This window comes from Zonotrichia leucophrys, chromosome 1A, assembly GCF_028769735.1.
Source record: "Zonotrichia leucophrys gambelii isolate GWCS_2022_RI chromosome 1A, RI_Zleu_2.0, whole genome shotgun sequence".
NCBI classification, from domain to species: Eukaryota; Metazoa; Chordata; class Aves; order Passeriformes; family Passerellidae; genus Zonotrichia; species Zonotrichia leucophrys.
The window spans coordinates 33,474,217-33,494,566 of NC_088170.1; the positions used below are offsets into that span (position 1 = coordinate 33,474,217).

Consider the following 20,350-nt stretch of genomic DNA (forward strand, 5'->3'; position numbering starts at 1 on the left):
TCAGCTGACCACAGAAACATTTATTCTGCTTGTGATTTTATCTCCTCTGATGCATTTCCAGATCTCACGTCTGCAACTTCTGCATGAGATTTATTCTTATTTTATCTGTCTCCAATATGTCCCCTTCTGTCTTCCCTGGGCTTCTGTAGACTTTATGGACTCCTTTACCTGTCACTTCACTTCCAGAGTCAACAAAATCCATGGTCTGGCAATCTGTTTTGGCACACACCAGATCGAATGGAACAGCAGCACAATCACTCTTTTTCAAGCTTTCAAAGGCACTGCAGGGGTCAGAGCAAGGGGTAGAGCAGTCTGATGTATGAGAGACTAATGGACTAAAGCAAACCACAAAATCACTGCTGTCAGATATCCTGGGACCATTACAGTGCCCAACTACAATAAACACACCACAGGAAGATGTAAGATGACTCAAAATGGAGAATTCAGGGAACTTGATCATTGATGCTCCCCCCTTTCTCCTGCCACCATCCACAATAAAACCCCAATCCAAACGAGCTCTGTAGAGTCTGCTTCTACCTAATTAGAAGAGTAGAATGGAAAGCAATAAATCCAGAGTGCTGTAGGCAGCATTAGTGCCCATGCTATCGTGTCATCCATTGTCAGTGTGAGAGCAGTGCATGGAAATCATGCTGCCATGACACTTGCTGCAGCAGGATAGCCTTGGATCAGTACTACAGCGTTAGTTCAGTCCTTCTGAGCCCTGTTCTTGCAGGGAATTGTATCAGGCCAGGAGTGAGGAGATGCCCATGGGTATGAGCCAGGGAAGGGGCAGATGGAACCAGCCAGCCTGGGTGGGGCCAAGGGGGCAGAATTTGGACCTCAGCGAGGAACCAGGCACTACCAGCTTTCCCTACCAAAGCCTGCCTGCAGAAGCGTTTTAAAACATAGCTATGCAACACCAGGCCTGCTTTTAACCTTTATATGTTATAAATTATAATGGCACTATATTATACCATGCTATGTTCAAGTATAGAAAGCAGGAAAAGTACTTTTCAGCCAGCATGGTTATACTAGTAGGAAACCTGTGAAAAGTATAAACTCAGTAAATTAATTTTAAGGACTGGGCTGATTTAATACTTCATTAGTGGGTGCTGGCAAATTTGGCATTTTGCCTTGGTTTTCTACAGAGTAGTGGAAATGGGACAAGGCAGTGTCCTTATCATGTATTAGAATCTTCCCTTTTTTGCTCTATGTGACTTGGAACAAGTGATTTTTTTTTTCCCTTGTATTATTTTCATTCTGTACACCAGTTATCTCTCGCCTTAGTCACATTCCTCAGTGCTCTCAAATGGTAAAAGTCTTACGTGCTGTAGGGGACCGTAGCAGCTGTTCCTCCTGAGGGAAAAGGCTGTTTTTATGAGATTTCTGCTTTCCATTTTTTATCGCACCGCGCAGCCGGGACCGACCCCGGCCCCGCCCCCGCCTCCCCCTCACGGTCCCGCGCGCGCACCCCGGCGGCGGCGCGCGTGCGCGGCGGAGGGCCCGCCCCCTGCCGCCCTCCCGGCCGAGTCCTCCGCCGTCCCGGCGTGCCCCGCGCGCACCACAGAGCGTGGTGCCGGCCCCGCCGCTCTTCCCGGCTCGCTCCGTGCGCGCGAGGCGGCGCGGCCGCGGCGACATGGCGGGCGTGGGGCGGGCGGAGGAGCCGGAGCAGCACCTGAACGGCGAGCTGCCCCCCGAGCCCGAGGACAGGGACGGCGCGGCCGGGCTCGGCGCCGACGATGGCGCCAAGAAGAAGCGCAAGAAGAAGAAGAAGGGCAGAGCGGGCCCTGCGGGTAGGGGCCGCGCCGCGCCGCGCCGCGACCCCGCGCTGACGGGCTGGGCGGCGTGAGGGGCCTCGGGCCGCACACCGGGAAGCGGGCGCGGCTCTGCGCGGGCGCGGGGGGCTCAGGGGTCCCGGCGGGCTCAGGGGTCCCGGCGTGCGGGTGCGGGCGCCGCCGAGGCCGCTGTCCCGGCCCCTGGCAGCGGGGCGGGCTGAGGGGGATCCCCGCGGCTCGGAGGGGCTGGCGGTGCCCGGAGCATGCTGCTGTCGGTCGGCTGCGGCCGGGGCGTCCTCCCCGCTCCGGTGTGCGCAAGAGAAGGCACCGCTTCCCTCGCCCTCTCCTATGCCCCGAGGGGAGAAAGGTGTAAGACTGCCGCTGCAAAAGTCATCCCGCCTGATGGAGGCTCTGCACCCCTCCCAAGTTCTCGGGGAGAGCTGGAGCAAGTCTGGGCAAATAGCGTAAAGGCGCGATGGTTTGGGTTTGTTTTAGCAGGCCATCAGTTAGCCATGATCGTGCTGTGCGTTTATAATTATCTACCTCACGCCCATATTATCTCACAAGAGCAGGCTGCTGCTATGGGAAGAAGAATTAGTTACCGTGGCAGAAAAAAGTAATCAGAAGTGTCAGGCTAATCTACCTTTATATGCAGGTTTCATTAACAGCACCTGTCACTGTGCTGTTCTACAGCCTTACACTTTGGGGCTGCTTTAGGACAGAAAAAGGCATTGGGTGCTCAGGTGTCTGTGGGCTGAGTACAACATAATGTTTTTATAAAGGTTTGGGGGCTCTTGGTTACTAACACGGAGCTAATGTTTTACAGTAAGTCATACTTTAACTTTACAAACAGGACAAGAAACTGATAAAGAAATGGAAGGTGCTCTTGATGATGTAGCAAAACAATTGGACAAGCAAGCCCTGGAGGAGAAAGAAAAAGATGATGATGATGATGGCAAGTATAACTTCCATTTTCTCTTAACATTTCCAGTTTCAGCTTCTTCCAGGACTCCCTTTTAACAGACTGTTTACAGATGTCTTGGTTTGATTTTGGTTGGGTTTGTTTTTAGAGAGGTGAGATGCAACTATCTATAGTTTCTACTTTTTGTCAATGATTTTGCTGTCACACAGGTGTACATATAAAAGTAACAGCAATACAGGCTTTGTTAAAGTTTGTGTTTTCAAGGATCTACCTGCTGAAGGGGAATGTTTAGTTTGAGATAAGATAAGCTATAAATCATTCTCACTTGCATTACCATAGCCAGTAGACATTTATGTCCTAAATTATGTCTCTTATTCTTGGCTTAAAACATACAGAGAAAATTCCAGGGGAGCATTTTAATTAATAGGTTTTACAGTCTTTACCAGTGACTTGAACCCTGCTCATCTGTAATTATAATTTTTCATTAAAATTGAATTGGGGGGAAATTAATACATAAGCGAGACACACACTTTGGATGTTGCTTGTGCTGTGTAGCTGATTTTCTAAGCCAGAACCTTGAAAGTTTCTCTGTTGAAATCCAGACCAAATCCATCTTTTCTGTAGGGAGATCCAGTTAAGATGCTGTATTTCCTTTGGTTTGATGGATGGTTCTCAACAGAAATGGATGTTTCAGAAAGCACATTTCTTAAAGTGGTAATTTAGTTTCATTTTTCTGAATTAGCATATAAAGTTGGCTCAACACTTTGAGCAGTCTGCTTAGAAATCTTCTTAGTTCACTTGCTGGAATTTGTCCTTCCAGAATGTCATTTTAATGAATTGGGAATGGAAGTTTTAAAAAATTCAGAGTGCTGAGATATTAAGTAACAAATTTATCTTTGACCATTACCAATCTGCAGCATCAAGTTTAGTGCAGGTACCTTGCATAGAATTCTGTTCTTATGGCTTGTTTTGTGGAGTTGAAATGAATGCAATATGTGCTTTGCCATCATTGCAACTTTAGGAAGAAGTATTGAGGAGGGTAGTGAAAACTGTATACAATGGAAAGAAATCTTTGAAATCATGAGAATAGTTAGAGTTCTGTCTTGGGAGAAATAACAATGCTGGTTGTAGATGAAGTGCTGTGCTCTCCTAGCCTCTTTACAGTATTTGTAATTGTGTTACAGTGTTAGAAAGCATAAAACAATAAAGTGATGCTATGACTGAATTAATAATCTCTTTTTTCCCACATATTAGACTTGGATGTGTTTTTAGTAAAACTGATACTTTTGCAGGAAAATTACAACTAATTGAAGTGTTTTGAAGACAGCTGTGTTCTTGCCTGTACTGGTTGTCACTATTTGCCATCTTAATTGTGTAGTTTCAGAATTGTTTTTATAAGACATGCTGCATTAGATCAAAGTCAATAAAATACCTACTCCCTTTTGCCTTTTATTTTTTTCCTCTTGATAAGCCTGTAACTGGGTGGCCTCAAAAAGGAGACTAACTTTTGAACTCTAGGGGAGATTAGCAAGTGCTCTTTGGATTTCCCTGGCCATGTTAAAATATGCTGATATGTAACATTTTTGCATGATACTGTGCAAAGTTATTAAATGGCTTTACCAAAATGATATAAGGTTGGAGTTCTGTTTCACAAAGACCTGAAATTGCTTTTCTGGTGACAATTTTTTTTCCTTAGCAGCTAAGTAAGCTGAAGACAAACAGTGTTGGTAGATGCAGTAGTTCTGTTCCTGGCAGCACAGTTAGTCTGCAGCAGCCTTCAAGGACATGAAAGCATAGGCAGGGCTGCTTTGGCTCACAGTTGGCAGTTTCACGTGCAGTGATGTATGAAAGAGCTACAATACCCAGATACCAACAGCAGCAATATTTAAGAAATGCTGGGGTTTTTTTTCTCTTCAGTTTAGGCCTAGCCTTTGAAAAAATAATCCAGAAATCTCTTGGTGAATGAACTGGAGTATGCCTAATTAATTTCTTTATGAATGGTTTGGGCATTGCTCAAGGTCAGGACAAATGTGACAAAGTTATCACATTTTAAAGAAATTTATATGCACTGGTAAGGATTTTTGGTTGCCTATGAAATACAGATTGATGAAGAATCTGGTAGTCTGGGACCATGTTATAGATACAAAATATTTATATTTGCAATTTGTTACAGAAATTTAAATTAAAATACTTAATACCAAAATGAGCTGGGGAGGGGCAGGAGTGACACCACTGAAATTTGCCCCAGCTGCAGAATTACAGCACTCACCATGGCATAGAATTGCTGATTATATTGACCATCATGAGAGGCTTGAAATCTAGTGACTGGAGCAGCTGGTCAGTGTTTTGGTTTGGTTTTTAAGTGCCAGCTTCTGGATAAATAGACTCAAAATGGAATGCTCTGACTTGATTCTAGAAGTTCTTTTAATTTTCCTTCTTGCTGTAGTTGAAAATGTTCTATATGTAGATGAGTAGTACTTGTCTACTTTGAAGAGAATTTGTGGTTAGCACCAGAAGGTTTAGGTAGCTGATGGCACCTGAAGTACTGGGTATGAAGTAAGTAGGGATTAGGTGTTGCCAAATGTGAAGTCTGCAGGGTTGTTGTTACCTCCCAGATGTGGCTGATTCTTGGTGCTTACCTGCTGTGCTCCCTGGAAACCTCCCACTGGTGGAGATTCATAGAATGTTTTGGGTTGGAGGCACCTTTAAAGGTCCTCTGGTCCAAGGCCCTGCAGGGATCTTCAGGCAGATCACGTTGCTCAAAGCTCCATTCAGCCTGACCCTGACTGTTTGCAGGGATGGGGCATCTTCACCTCTCTGGGAAGGCTGTTCCAGGGTTTGGCCACCTTGTACCTCACACATTCACTGCTTTTGCTGGGACTGTTGTTTGTGACCTTCCCTGTTATCTCAAGATTAAATTTACCCTGGCCTAGAGTGCTGGCATCTTTACTTCTCTGGGGTCTTTACCTTTCCAGATGCAGTAAGTTCTTGTAGCTGAGGATCAGAAGATGGGGTGGAAGCAGTAGTTTCTAGCTTTTTGTTAGCTCTTGTGTCTAATACAGTGTCCTTTAACAATTCCATGCATCTATTTGCCTGAATTGAGAGCAGAGGAATATGAGGTAGGACTTTCTGAAAACACTTTACCTGAGCTCTCTTTTTTCCTTTGTTTGGTGATATGTTTGTTGTCAGCTTTCAAAACTATTTTCTTAGGTCTGTGTTTGGTGTAGGGACTGAAAATGCTGATGGTTTGGTGGCAGCTCTTCTGGATGTTGTCTTTTAATCCATTAAATTCTGCTGTAAGACAAGTGTTTCCAGATAGTCCAGATGTTGTTGTGTTCTATTCAAACATTGATTCTTTTAAGATTATTTTGTGTTCAGCTGAGCACTTTCTTTCCTGTAGATGGAGATGGTGAAGGAGATGGAGCAACTGGGAAAAAGAAGAAGAAGAAGAAAAAGAAGAAAGGACGTAGGTATCAAGCACAAAAATACAGACTATGTGAATATTTGGTATTGTGTGCAAGTGCTGGTCTTGCAGCTGAAACAAATTGAAGGGTGCAGTTTTTAGGCTAAGTCTAGCAAGTTATCTTCTTTCTGGTATCCCTGAATGCCACTGAGGGCATTCGTTGGCCTCCAGCATTGGCTAAATGAAGTCATATGAGGGCATTGTGATACAATGTTGTCTTGGTAGAAGCCCAGGTTCTAGTTAAGGGGATCTTCAATAACTTCTGCAGTTTAACTTTTATGGTTGAAATGAGAGGGTTAGTGTTTCCAGAGTCCCACGTGTAACACTTCCTTGTACTCAACAGCCAAGGTCCAGACAGATCCACCTTCTATTCCAATATGTGATCTGTTTCCCAGCAATGTATTCCCAAAGGGAGAAGAATGTGAATATCCACCAACACAAGATGGGTGAGTGTTTTAAGCTTAAGGAAGAAATGCTTTCATTTTGATGTGCTGAAAAAAATATTAATGTGCAACTAAATGGACAAAATGAGTAATGTACTTTGGGGTTTGCCCTTTTTTTCTTTAACTGGATTATCAAGGAACTCAGTGAATACCAGTCTTCAGGCCAGAAATGTTTGTCTTTCCCTACCCTTTTAATTAAGGTGCAGCCAGTATGAGCAGAATTGCTGTGAGGCAGGAGGCCCTTGAGACCCATGGTGCTGACAGACTTTCAGCAGGCAGCTTGTAAGAAAAACTTTGTCTGAATTAGAAGTGAGTGAAGGTTTAAAATTCAGGGAGGTGAGACACTATTATGCAGCAGTTTTGTGGCCATTGAGATGCAAACTTTCTGCTACTTATTTTTTGGTAGAGACATATCAATCTGTCCATTTAATTGAAAAGCCTACATGGTATATTCTGTACTTTGCTTCTCTCTCTTGGAATTAAGGTGTAGTTATTGTAACCTCACCTGTTTTTGTAACTCATAGTAATGTGGGAATAACATGCAATTGCTCTAAACAACCAACAGCTTCCAGTGGCTCACTGGAACAGAGATCTGCACCCTTATGTTTTTACAGGAGACTACTGTTTCTTTGTGCATTGTTAGAAACTAAGACATACCAACTTGAATGAGTTTTCCTGATTTTTTTTCCTATGTGAAGTGTTGTGGAAGGTCACATTTTACCTGGGGGAAACAGAGGATGCATGGCACAGAATTAGCTTGAATTGTATGCAAACTTGAATGAAAAGACTAGGTATTACTGGAAACTTTTAGACTTCCAGGAAATATTGAATCAAAGCTCTGAAAAAATAGTTTAAACCAAAGGGAGAGAGTAGGTAGATATTTGTGTGTCTGAAAGCATTGTCTAGATTTCAGTGACTTTTACTTCAGAATAAAAGTACTCTGGAATGTTGTTTTTATTGGTTATTTAAACTCAGTGCCTATTTCTCATGGAATGTAAGTAAAATAAGTAAGAGAGGTAATGCTGCCAGTACGCCCTATAAATTGTGTTCAGATAATATGGTTTCATTTTTATGAGAGGAAAATTTGCTTTCAAGGAAGCTGCTTCTTCTTTTTCATTATTTTGGTTTGAACACAATTTCCAAGAGCAGCATTTCATCAGCATGCTAATGAAGTGCTTGCACAGGGTAGCTCTGGCAGGCTGATCCAGGAGTGATTCTTTAAGAGTCACTTCTTTAAGTATTTAACCTGGGCCATGTTCATAAGAATATGATTTAAACCAGGAAATTAGATAATAAACAACTTCATCATGTACATAGTTTATTAACAAATAACACACTCTTCTTACGTATTCAGCCTCTAATACGTATTCAGCTGTTGAAGATTAAAATATTTTCTCTGGTTTAACTACTCTTTATTGAAAAGAAAAAGGACAAAAGCCATAAAAACAAACCTCCTTTCATAACAGAATTTAAGTGGGGTGTCTTTTCTGGACCTGATGTTCTGCTATGGAGGAAGAATTTATGCTTCTAAGGAACCTGAAATAGTTTCCTCATGTAATGTGCTTAAGCAAATATGTGCTTAGTTTTCTTCCTAATTTAAATATTCAAATCTTGCTATGCTACTTTAGTATTTCCTAATATAAGCCACTACTTAAATTAGTAGCTGACATTAATGCCAGGACATTTCATATTCTGAGTAATTCCTTCATTTTATATATTGGTGGAGCATTTTTGTGCCATGTCTTATTCATGCTGAGGTCAGTAGGGTTTTGCCTTTGATTTTTTTAAGAGTTGCACTTCTATTCTTAACTGTTAATGTCATGTGCTTTCTAAAGTTACCTCTCATCAACCCACAATTGTGTATTTTGTGTGAGAAGTTCAGCTAGAAGTAGGCGTCATTCAAATTTCAGCCTAAAAATAATAGCAGATAATCAATGCTTCCATAGACAACAGACTAACAGGTTTAACATTTTTATATCTCCAGTTGTTTGGGGCAGGGGGGGGAGGTTGTTTTGGGTTTTTTTTTTTTGAAGCTTGTGTTTTTTCTTGCAGATGTGGGAATTTGAAATGATACAACTGGGCGGGCAGAAAATAAATAAGCAGTATTTCATGATACACCAATTCTGTTAAAGTAGAATTCAGGAATTATTGACCCTGCCTACTTGTTTCTGCCTCTTTGCTGTTACAGAGTCACTGACTGGTTTGCTTTGGAATGTACCTTGAAGCTGAGCTAGTTCCAACCCCCCTGCCATAGGCAGGGACACCTTCCACAGTTTCTGTGGGCAGCCTGTTCCAGTGCCTTAACACCCTCACAGTAAATGAATTCTTCCTAGCTTCTAATCTAAACCTGCCATCTTTCAGTTTATAGCCATTACCCCTTGTCTTGTAACTCTATGACCTTGGAAAAAGCTCTCCCTTTCAGGTTCTGGAAGGTGCTCTGAGGTCTCCCCAGAGCCTTCTCTTCTCCAGGCTGCAGGGCCCCACCTGTTCTCAGCCTGTTTTCACAGGAGTGGTGCTTACAGCCATGATCATTTTCATGGCCCTTCTCTGCACTCACTGAAACAGCTCCACATCTTTCTTGTCTTGGGGGCCTCAGAGCTGAGTGTAATACTCCAGGTGGGGTCTCACAAAAATGCAGTAGAGGGGTAGAATCACCTTCCTTGACCTGCTGGCCACGGTGCTTTTGATGCAACCCAATGTGTGATTTGGCTTTCTGGGCTGTCAGTGCACATTGCTTGGTCATGTGGATCTTCTTGTCCACCAACATCCCCAAATCCTTCTGCTCAGAGCTGCTCTCAATCCGTTCTTCACCCAGCCTGTGTCTGTGAGGGGATTGTCCTGACCCAGGACAGGGTGCAGAACCTTGCACTTGGCCTTGTTGAACGTCATGAGGGTTGCACAGGTCCAGCTCTCAACCTTGGAATGGTCCCTCTGGATGGCATCCCTTCCCTCCAGCATGACTGCATTATCTGGGGGAAGATAATCTGAGGAAATGCTCTTCTGGATTTCTTTGATCACTGTAATCTAAATTACAGTGTGATCCTGTAAAGATTTGTCCTGGTGAAAACTGCAGACTGTGAACTGGAGTAAAATGCTGGACCAAATGGTTTGGAGCAAGAGTTGAATTTCTTCAGCTGACATGTGGCAGGCAGCACATTAGTGGAAAAAAAAAGCTTGTTAGCTCATGTACCTGTGTTAGCTCATGTACCTGTGGGAGGGCTTGATGTTTGGCGTGAGGCCTTCACTTGATGTTTGGCGTGAGGCCTTCTTCTGACCAACTGATTTTCCATGTGTCCTGAGGTGCTTAGGCCCTAGCAGAAGTTCTTGTTGCCTCCCTTGCTGAGCTCCCAGGTGGCAGTAGTGCAGCTTTTTCAGCAAAATGCTTTGGGTGTGCTACAGTGTTTTTACATGTAGAGGCAGTTCTGCCCCCCGGTTGACTTGTGTGAAGTGACAATATGCTGAAATACAGTAAGACAGAGTGAGGATGGCTTCCTGCCAGTTTGCTGGAGTTGCACTCAAGTCTGTGACAGATGGCAGAGCAGCTGCCCAGACTCTGTCAGCAATTCTTGCTACCAAGGGGTGTTCGCTGCTGGAATCCAGAACAGTCTGAAAGGATCTTTGAGTCTCTGTCCCCGGTGTTTTTCTGCAGTGCACCTTTTCCATCTTCAGTGACTACTGTGCTGGCAGGAGTCCAGGTTTTACAGCACGTTGCTTTCTTTTCTTGGTAGAATGTGCTGGATTGAGGGAAATTGTAGGAGTGGTATGTGTGATGCTTGCTACTGGAGCAAGAAAACTGCTCAGAAAGGTAAATGTGGGATTTCTGCTTTACACTTTTATCTGAAAGGAAGCAGAAGGTTCAATGGAAACAAGCAAAAGGGTCCCAAAATATTTTGTGTCCTCTGATCATCCTGAGAAAGATTAATGGAATAGCCTGTTATCTTCCTTTGTCTTTTCAACTATTATACTGAAATACTCAGTATAAATATATATACTTATAAATCTGTATATAAGTATATATATTCTTAGTTCAAAATGCAGCAAAACTCAAGGGCATAGTCCCTTGGTTCACTTGTACCAGTTTCTTGGCTGTAAGGGAAACTCACAGTGGAGCTAAGATGTCTGTGGAACAGGTAAAAAGCTACACCTTCGGATTTCAAAAGCTAATCTTTACACTCTGTGTACTCAGTTGTTTGCTTAAAATCAACTCATTTACATTAATTTCTAAATTTGAAAATCAGTGTATTTCAACATCTTTGGTCCATCTTGTCCACCACCTATTTTCTTTGAAGACCCACCTGCTGGCATGTGTAGCAGTGTATTGTTCTAGTACTTTTTGTCTGGCATAGCATGTGCAGAGTTCTTTGAGTCATCACTAGGGTTTTTGCACTATTGTGTGGCTACAGCTTCACCTTTTGAAGGGTTATCTCTACTTTGTAGTCAGAGTAGTCTTCTAGCTAAGTTCTGACAGTTATTGGAGTACTTTAATTATGTTTTTGTTTGCTTTCATGGAACCTTAGTCACATTGGATTTTTGCATAATACAAAATATATTCAAAGCTAATCTTATACTTAATCCTGTATTAAAAACTATTTCTGTCTTTGTTCTATGAGCCTACCAAAGAGCCACAATGAGTGGTGCTCTCCCATAACAAATGTTAACACACCATCCAGCCCATTTAGAAAGTAACATTCTGGCATGTGTCATACTTACCATGCACTGTGTTAGGTGTTATTACTTAAATATTCTGAGCATGACTGAAAATAATACTGGAACTGCAAGCTCTTAAATTTTGAAGGTGCTTATTGTCTGTGTCAGCAGCAGTTTCTGGGCCAAGCAGCCACACTACAGTGCTGAGGTTCATCTCTGTACAGGAACAATGCTGTCTGAATGAATAAGATTGTGAAAAAAATAAACTTTTTGCATGAGTAGAGCCTGATGCAGTTTTTTGCCCTGCTAAACTTAAGGTGGACTTGCAGGTATTAATATGAATTTTGTACACCTGTTCTGTGTCTTGGAAAACTTGGGCACCTTCAAGCACCCTGCTTGTCTGGGCCTTGGGTAGGATGTTACTGCCTTGCACAGCTGCTACTCTGCGGTACTGATAGATTTTTTATTTATTTATTTTTAATAGGCTTCCTTTATTCTGAAAATTGTATAAATCAGGTTCTTTTCTTACACAGGGGAATGTAGACCTGACTGGTTAATAAACACTTTGCAGGCTTTAGACAGAGGTTGTAATGACTGCTGTGATTACAGTAACTTGTTTAAAACATTTCCTTTCTTTTCAAGGCGAACTGCTGCTTGGAGAACAACTAGTGAAGAAAAGAAAGCACTAGACCAAGCCAGTGAGGAAATCTGGAATGATTTTCGGGAGGCTGCAGAGGCACACAGACAAGTGAGGAAATATGTTATGAGCTGGATAAAACCTGGAATGACAATGATAGAAATCTGGTAAGGACACACATCTTCTAGAAGACCTGTGCTGTAGATTTTTCTTCATTTTCCAGAGAGGGAGAGATTTAGCCTCAGTTTTGTGTGCTTAATTCACTGTGTAATGAATGTTGAGGAGATTTGTGTTTGAAGTACACAACCACTGTTGCCAGTTATTTCCTTTAAGCTTCTTCTTGCATTTTTAGCTTATGCAGCTTTACAGGGCCTGGGATTATACTGAATTTTAAACGAAGCTTTCCATGATGTTCATGATTATATGCTTCATTTAGTTTTCGGTGCCTTTGCTACTCTGCAGCACTGCTGTTGCTGCTTGCCAGGATTGTCATGAAATGTGGACAGTGAGGTGCAGTCTGTGCTGGGGACTGGGCAAGGAGAGGAGGCATAAAACCAGCATGGCTGTGTATTCAGTCCAGGGCAGGAAGGTTTGGACTGTGTTTAGTTGTCTTTGACTGACTGCTGTTTCTGCTGGAAGCACAGTGGGGGTTTTTATTATTCTCAGTTAGTAAGAAATAACTGAGCAAATGGATTCGGATGAATGTGAATTTGATTAAGTTTAAAGAAAGAATTAGCCTGGACTGATTTTTTGTGACTCTTCCAACTATTACTTTTTCTGTCCTTCAGTTTATCTAGATTGAATGTCTACTGTCCAAGTACTGCACTGATCCAGAACAGTTTAGCTTCCAAAATCAGGTGCTTTCAGCCTGGTGTGACTGAGGACTGTGCTGACAAGAGTAGGATAGTAAGAAAGCTAATGAGAGCTGATCCCCAAGGTAACTGTGCAAGGATAACAGAAAGACATAATATGCCATGAGGGAAAGGAGAAGAAAGGCAGCTCACTGGTCTGGGTGAAACAAATCTGTTTTAGTGAATTATACAGTTTGACTGTTCTAAGCACACATTTTCTCAAAACATGACTGTTCTTGCTGAAGTACCTCAGACTGTGGGGCCTTTCTGATTAAAATATGCTCTCTTTTTTCATATTTCTTTGGCTTTCTTAAAATCAGAGTTTGGTGCACTGCAGTGAGCTGCAGTTTACCTCATTCACTGACACTGAAGGAGAATGCACCGTTGGATGTGTATTTGTGGATTTGCAGTAGCTAGCATCTTGAGATTAGACAAAACCAAAAAACAAAGGATAGTCTCACACAGTTTTATTTTATCATAGTTTCCACTCAGTTTTTTTAAAAAAAGTCCTTTTATAATCAGTTTTTTAATAAATAAGAGGCTTTACCTCCTTTTTCCCACCACTTTTTAAATCACAGTAATTATAAAGAATGCATTTAATTTGCCTAAACTTTGGTTGTCTAACCTCTGCTGTTCAGGAAGAATTGGTTAAATGTACCTTGTAAGGGTAAATATTTTAAACTTAAATTAAAAACAATAGAGAAGGGCTCATTTTTGCCCAAGAAAGGGTAGAGGAAACAACACAAAGAACTGAAGATTGTTGTGTTGTGCTTATGTTTTTCAGCCTAGGGTTGTCTGTCTACTTAGCATATAAATAGTTTGATTTGATGTAAAAACATTTGCTTTAATATTTTTCTGAGGTTTTGTTCTTGCATTGATTTATTTGAAGTAGTCATAAAAAAGACTAATGACAACTCTCCTCTTCCTTTTTTCTTCTCCCTCCCCTCTGCCTTTCAGTGAAAAACTAGAAGACTGCTCACGTAAGCTGATAAAGGAAAATGGTTTAAATGCAGGTCTTGCATTTCCTACGGGGTGTTCTCTGAATAATTGTGCTGCCCACTACACTCCCAATGCTGGAGACCCAACAGTCCTGCAATACAATGATATTTGCAAAATAGATTTTGGAACACATATTAGTGGTTAGTTTTCATTTATTAATTAAAACTTTGAGAATGTTCTTCGGTGCAAATACTGTGAAGCTGACTAACTTCTGCTGATTTCAGGTCGAATTATTGACTGTGCTTTTACAGTCACGTTCAATCCAAAATATGACAGACTATTACAAGCTGTAAAGGATGCCACAAATACTGGAATAAAGGTATGATCCTTATGTAAGTAGTTTACAAAGACTTTTTCAGTAAATGTTGTGATTCTTTTCCATTTGTATTTGCATTTCTTTTCAGTGTGCTGGAATTGATGTACGTCTCTGTGATGTGGGAGAGGCCATACAAGAAGTTATGGAGTCTTATGAAGTTGAAATTGATGGCAAAACATACCAAGGCAAGTTATTTTCTTCATCTAGGGATAGTTGTTTTAGAAGTGTGAACCTGTATATAAATTTGTATAAATATTGATTTCAACATAAGATATTGAAAAGACTTTTCTGCTAGAAGTATGGTATGGGTCTTGCATAAATACATGTTTATGGCTGGCTTGCCTTTCCTTTGGAGAAATGGTCTTGGCTTATACTTCCAAGTATTGCATCTCTTAACAGATAAGATGATAAGATGAATGCTAAACAGCAGTTTTGAACTGTACAGATAATTTGGTCCTTGCTGTTTGGCTTTATTAATAAGCTTTTATTACTGTTGGAGTTGCTGCTCTTTAATAATGAAGCCTTGCTAAAGCCTACAAAACTAACCTGTGTTTTGGCTGGTGTTTGTACAAGATAGTGGATAGTTCTGTGTTTGGTTCCTGTGCACTATGATGACTCACTATTACACTTTGAATATGGGATAACAAACCAAATTGCCCTAAAGGGTTCACCATTTGTTAGGAAATTGCCTGTAATATTCGTGTTCTCTTCCAAAGTGAAGCCAATCCGCAATTTGAACGGACACTCCATTGGGCCCTATAGGATACATGCAGGAAAAACAGTACCCATTGTGAAAGGAGGAGAAGCCACAAGAATGGAGGTCAGTTGAGTTCTTTATTCCTTCTGTTAAATTTCCCCAGTATTATTGCAAGAATAGTATTTCTGTGCACTTTTCATTTGTAGTTTTTGTCATTCTGCTGAATAATTGCAGTGGAATAACTGCTGTAATGTGTAATGCTCCTGTTCAGGAGTAGTTCTGTCTCAGTGCCTTCTTCATTTTAGCCCTGGAGTGTTCAGGTATGTAACACTTCCTGAAACTGAAACCTTGGAACACTGCTGTTTAAAAAACAAACCAAAAGAAACCCACCACTGTTGAAGTCTGAATGCCACAGTAATACTTACTAAAACTCCTACATATTTATTTCTCTGTGTGTATTTGTTATTAATGGAGTGTTGAAATGTTGCATTAGGAACATTAAGGAAAAGAAAAGAAACATGAAAAGGAATTCATATTTAGGGGTGAACTGGAATTCAGGAAATGAGAGTTTTCCTGAATGACTTGCAGGTCATTCAAACTCCTTGTTTGTTTCTTTTGTAATGAGATCTTCTCTCACTCAAGTAATTCTTGATGAATACATCTGAAGTGTAGTTTTGGATAACTCTTTGTGAGTACTGTTAGATAGAGTATTTTTCTTGAAAAGCTTCCAATGTAGTTTTTCTCTGCAGATACAAAGTAATTAAGTGTATTTGTAGTTAACGTGAGAGGCTAGTTCAAAGATGTTGTTTGGGCAGTGTTCTGGAGCAGGGAAAGGGCAATGGCTGTACATGATGTGACAAAGTACAGGTTGGGAAGGCAGTGTTCAAACGTGGAACATGAGATTTAGCCATGATTGTCACTGAAGCTCTTGTTCTCATGAGAAAAGATTTAAAAGATGGGTGATGAGACTGGATGCTTTTAATTTTATTCTAAGCTTCATCACCAATGATCACCAGTAAGTCTGTCAGGATAGATAAGGCTTGCCAGAGCTGAATAGGCACAAGTGTGGTCTGGACAGGATTGTTTTTTGAGGTAGGCTCACTGTCATCACCCAAAACTTGTATCATAGTTGTTTACCTATGATGTGCACAAAAGACAAAGTTTAAATTATCTTATCTGTAAGACTGTGCAAAGGGATTAAGAGTATTGGAAAAGGAAGATAGAAAAACTTGTGTGTTCTTCTTAATTTGACTTAGTTAATGCCTTAGTTTTGGGGAGAAGACTTTTTCTAATTTCTTCAGCTTCTGTAGGTTACTTAGGACACAATTCCACATCGTTAAGTACGGTGAGGTTGACAGTGAAGAATGTGAAGCATAGCCAAGGTCTTGCTGTACTGTGCTAATTATAGTATCAAACTGCAATCCAGGGAGTGTTTTGTGACTAACAGAGCCTCTGATGATCCTTATTCAGAAAAAGTGGGCTTTAAGTGAATCTTGTGGCAGCATTGTATGGGGCTTTTTGAGGGTTCGTTTTTTAAACGAGTCAGTTGAATATTCAGGGACATCTTCAAAAGTTTGTCTTGAATTTGTAGCCTGTTACTGCTTTTCATATGGCTTCTCATTCTGGGCTGGTGACTTTAAAAGTAGCTTAATAAAATAAACAGTGAACTCATAGTGTCCGTCAGTGTTGGATGCCGTGGCTTGTTAAGTCCCTGTCACAGTCCTGCTGTTAAGGGTGTGTGAATGCACTTGGCAGAAATGAGTTTGTATAATGGCATTTCAGTATGTTCTTGCCTAGAATTTTGATAATGCCCTTGCAGATATGTATCACCTTCATTTGTTCAAGAAATTCATCTTGTGGAATGAAAATGAGCAGGTTAAGGGTATATACTAGCACCTGTTACCAGAGAATTCTTGCAGAAATTGGGCAGTATGTGTCAGTAATCAACATCTGTTTGCTGTGTCTAAACTGTACATTTCCTAGGACTTGTACCTGAATAGCACAGGAGAAGTACTTCCAGGTAGCAAAAGTAGTCTCTTAGCTGTGTTAGATGTGTGCCTTGACAATGTTTTAACTGCAAGGACTTCGAGAAATTGTGACTAGAGACATGCTGATGCTTCTGGCTTGAAATAAAATGCTACTAATGTAAATAGTTGATGGTAGCTGTAACTCTAATGTGTGAAATCTCCATGCTGAATTTTTTCTACATTGATTTGACAATTGAATCTATTCTCATTTAATGACTCGTGTTCAGAAGTGTAATACTGAAATGTTGTATCACAATGACACAGTGTCACATTTTCCTATTGCACCGTGTTCCTTTTTTCTCTCCTTAGGAAGGTGAAGTGTATGCCATAGAAACCTTTGGCAGCACAGGAAAAGGAGTTGTTCATGATGATATGGAGTGCTCTCATTACATGAAGAACTTTGATGTCGGGCATGTGCCAATAAGGTTGGATTTTGTTGGTGTATTTTGATAGAGCTACCACCCCCTTGGGATTCAACTTTGATACAATGCATGTTCTTCCCTAATTAAGGCTGGCAATACTTGCAATATTGTTGCAAAATACACTCTCATTGTTAGTGTGGAATAACACAGAATTATTTCCAAGAAACTGAAAATGGAGAAAATATGTTTTGGGAATACCATCTTCCTGCCATCATTTTTTTTATATTCATAATATATAGATTATATTTGTGCATTCACCTGTGTATTAAATGTATAGTGGTTTTTTTAGTCAGTATCTGTACTGTGGTGGTGTGTCACAGTCTTTGTCTTGCTGCTGTTCCCAGAATCTATTAAACTATTTGTGCCATCTGTTTTATTTTATGGATATTTTGAGAGTTTTGAGTTTTTGTTTTAGTGCATAGCTGTAAAAAGAAGAAATTCCTCATTTTTAATTTCACTGAGTTTGCATTTTGGCATTTGTAGGAGTGCAGCACATTTTCTGAAACAAAGCCCACTCTGGTCAGAAACGTAGCAGGCAGACGTGCTTTTCCATTGCACATACCAGGAGTGTGAGAGAGGATAGGAGGAATTAGACTAAAGATCGCAAAGGAACTGCTTGACTGCAAATAAGCTTAGTTTTTAGAAGATCTTTAAATATATATATATTTTATGCCTGTATATTGTAAGAAGTATGAATAAAAAGCTTACTGAGTATTTACTTCAGAAGTGAAAACTCAGCATTTTAAACCACCAAGCTTCTTCCAAAATTAGTTCAGATTACTGACCACTCTGAATCAGGAAGAATTCTGTTTTTCTATAAAATGAAATGTCCTTTTATTTTTTAAGAGAGAGATTTCTGTCCCTATGTTTAGTTTAGCTTGCAGATAGGTTCACAGTCTGTTTTGAAGGATATCTATTTGCAGGAGGAGAGCGCACTTCATCCCAAGTCTAGGCACTCTGAAAAGACCTTGCAGTCTAACCTTATTCTTAGTTGGTGTGCTTTATTTCTGTAGTGAATGCATGCTGATGATATCTCTGAATTCTCCAACACGTTCTTGTTTGGTTTTCTCCCTCCAAGGCTTCCAAGAGCGAAGCACCTGCTGAACGTCATCAACGAGAACTTTGGTACTCTGGCCTTCTGCCGGCGGTGGCTGGATCGCCTGGGGGAGAGCAAGTACCTGATGGCGCTGAAGAACCTGTGCGACCTGGGCATCGTGGACCCCTACCCGCCCCTGTGCGACATCAAGGGCTCCTACACGGCGCAGTTCGAGCACACCATCCTGCTGCGCCCCACCTGCAAGGAGGTGGTCAGCAGGGGTGATGACTACTGACTCAGAGCCGCCTCAGCACCTTGTGTCCAGGCTGTCTGGAACTGCTCTGCCACAATTCATTTGCAACACATTGTCTGTTTGAACCGTGGACCGATGTTAATACTTTCCGTATTTGGAAAGGAAGGAATTTAATCTAAGGCAAGTCTTCTAATTGTAACTAACCATGGAAAAAAAGCTTTCAGGCCTTTAGAAATATTTCAAAAGTTACTTATTTTTTCTGTTCAGGGAAATACGTGCTATAAAGCTCAATTTTTAGTTTGGAATGAGTTATACATTTTGTTCTGAACATTTATGATAAAAGATGCTTTTCAAATATTTATATGACCATATTCCTACTTGAATGCTTTGAATGACTACACCTGATTTCTGCGCCCCAGTCCTCTATGATATTGCCTTTTAAACTTCCTGGAATCCATTTTGTAAAAAATAAAGATAAATTTTCAAATCTGAAAATATATATAATTTTTAGAAGTCTGGTTATGATTCTGGTCAGGAGTCCACTGGGAAACTGCTCTATTAAATATTTTGCAAACTTGATTTGCCATTTCTTGTCTTGAAACTGGACCTTGTCTTACCCTTCATATGAAACTTGGCCTTTCATGCTTGTTGAAATAGTCTTGTCAGTGCGGGGATACAGGGCAAGAAGTCATCAACACCTTACAGGACAAAATGTGACAACTCCAGCAAAGGTGTGTGGTAAGGGTTTTGAGTGTGCCAGTCTTTAGTTTAAACTGCAGCTCTGTTCATGCAGCTGCTGGCATCAAGATGCAGCTTTGGGCTGAAGTCAGCTCAGTTCTGGTGTATGTGCCTACAGAATCTTTGCCATTGGCATACCCTCTTGCCCAGAGTCAAATTTCATGTGATTTCCTGTCTTTTTACAGTTCACATTTGATTGCACAAGTGGTGGGGACAAGGAAAACTATTTAGTTTTGGGTTTTAAGAGTTACTTCATGCAGGCAAAACAATCTGGAATATTTGATGTTTCCTTGACATAAAAAGTCATTGACTTCCTGCTGCAGTGAAATCTGACTGTTGAATCTCATTTGTAAAGGTAAACTAAATCCCATGGCTCTGCAGGCCTATATGCAATGTGTCTTCCAATGCTGTATCTTTACCTCATTTGCATATTCAAATTATCAGCAGTTACTGGTGATAAAAATGACAGCTCTGTTAATAGGTCAGTAACAGTGCCTTAAACATAAGTGCTTAGAAAACACACTTCACCTGCTCCTTTATAGTCAGCCTGTATCTATAGAAGAGTTCATATTAACTTAAAAATATCAGTTATTTTCTCCTCTCTCTTTAGGTAAAAGCTGCATTTTTGTCCTTCCATACCTGATTGTGAGCTGCAATTTAGAGGGGAGCAGTGTCATGTACTGCCTACAGTTTAAAAATAATAGACACTGGTGGGGTTTTTACCCCAATTGCAAGTATTGTTCAAATTCAGTACTGTTTAAACTTGCAGAAATGGATGAAATGGGATACTGAAATGTGTTTTTATTTCTGCTGTTGCTGTTTGGGCATCTTGGCATCCCAGCAATGAATTTGAATTTATGCAGCTGTGTGTTTATGTGTCTCAGCTTCCCAAGAAACAGTAGCTAGTGTGGGTGCTTGTGCATTGCAAAGTGAAAGCTGGCACTTGAAAGAATCTGTGCTGGGTACATTGCAGCTGCTGTTTTTATTGATGCTAACAAGACCATGCTCTTCTGCACTTCTCCATGTGACACGAGCAGGTTCCTGTAGCCTGGCTGCCTTCCAGCTCACCTATTTTTGTACAAAGTCCACTAGAAACGAGAAATCTGGTTTAGTTCTTGCCTGCT

General features: G+C 41.0%; 1 protein-coding gene across 1 annotated transcript; it reads left to right on the forward strand.

Annotated features, from left to right (window-relative positions):
• The first annotated feature begins 1,527 nt into the window (after window positions 1-1,527).
• Window positions 1,528-19,067, forward strand: METAP2 (methionyl aminopeptidase 2). The gene is made up of 11 exons (XM_064702090.1): window positions 1,528-1,793; window positions 2,629-2,730; window positions 6,098-6,163; window positions 6,504-6,606; window positions 11,893-12,054; window positions 13,696-13,877; window positions 13,962-14,056; window positions 14,142-14,238; window positions 14,770-14,873; window positions 17,087-17,202; window positions 18,278-19,067. The coding sequence occupies exons 1-11, from the start codon at window positions 1,637-1,639 to the stop codon at window positions 18,528-18,530; spliced, it is 1,437 nt and encodes a 478-aa protein (XP_064558160.1). The 5' UTR covers window positions 1,528-1,636; the 3' UTR covers window positions 18,531-19,067.
• The last annotated feature ends 1,283 nt before the right edge of the window (window positions 19,068-20,350 follow it).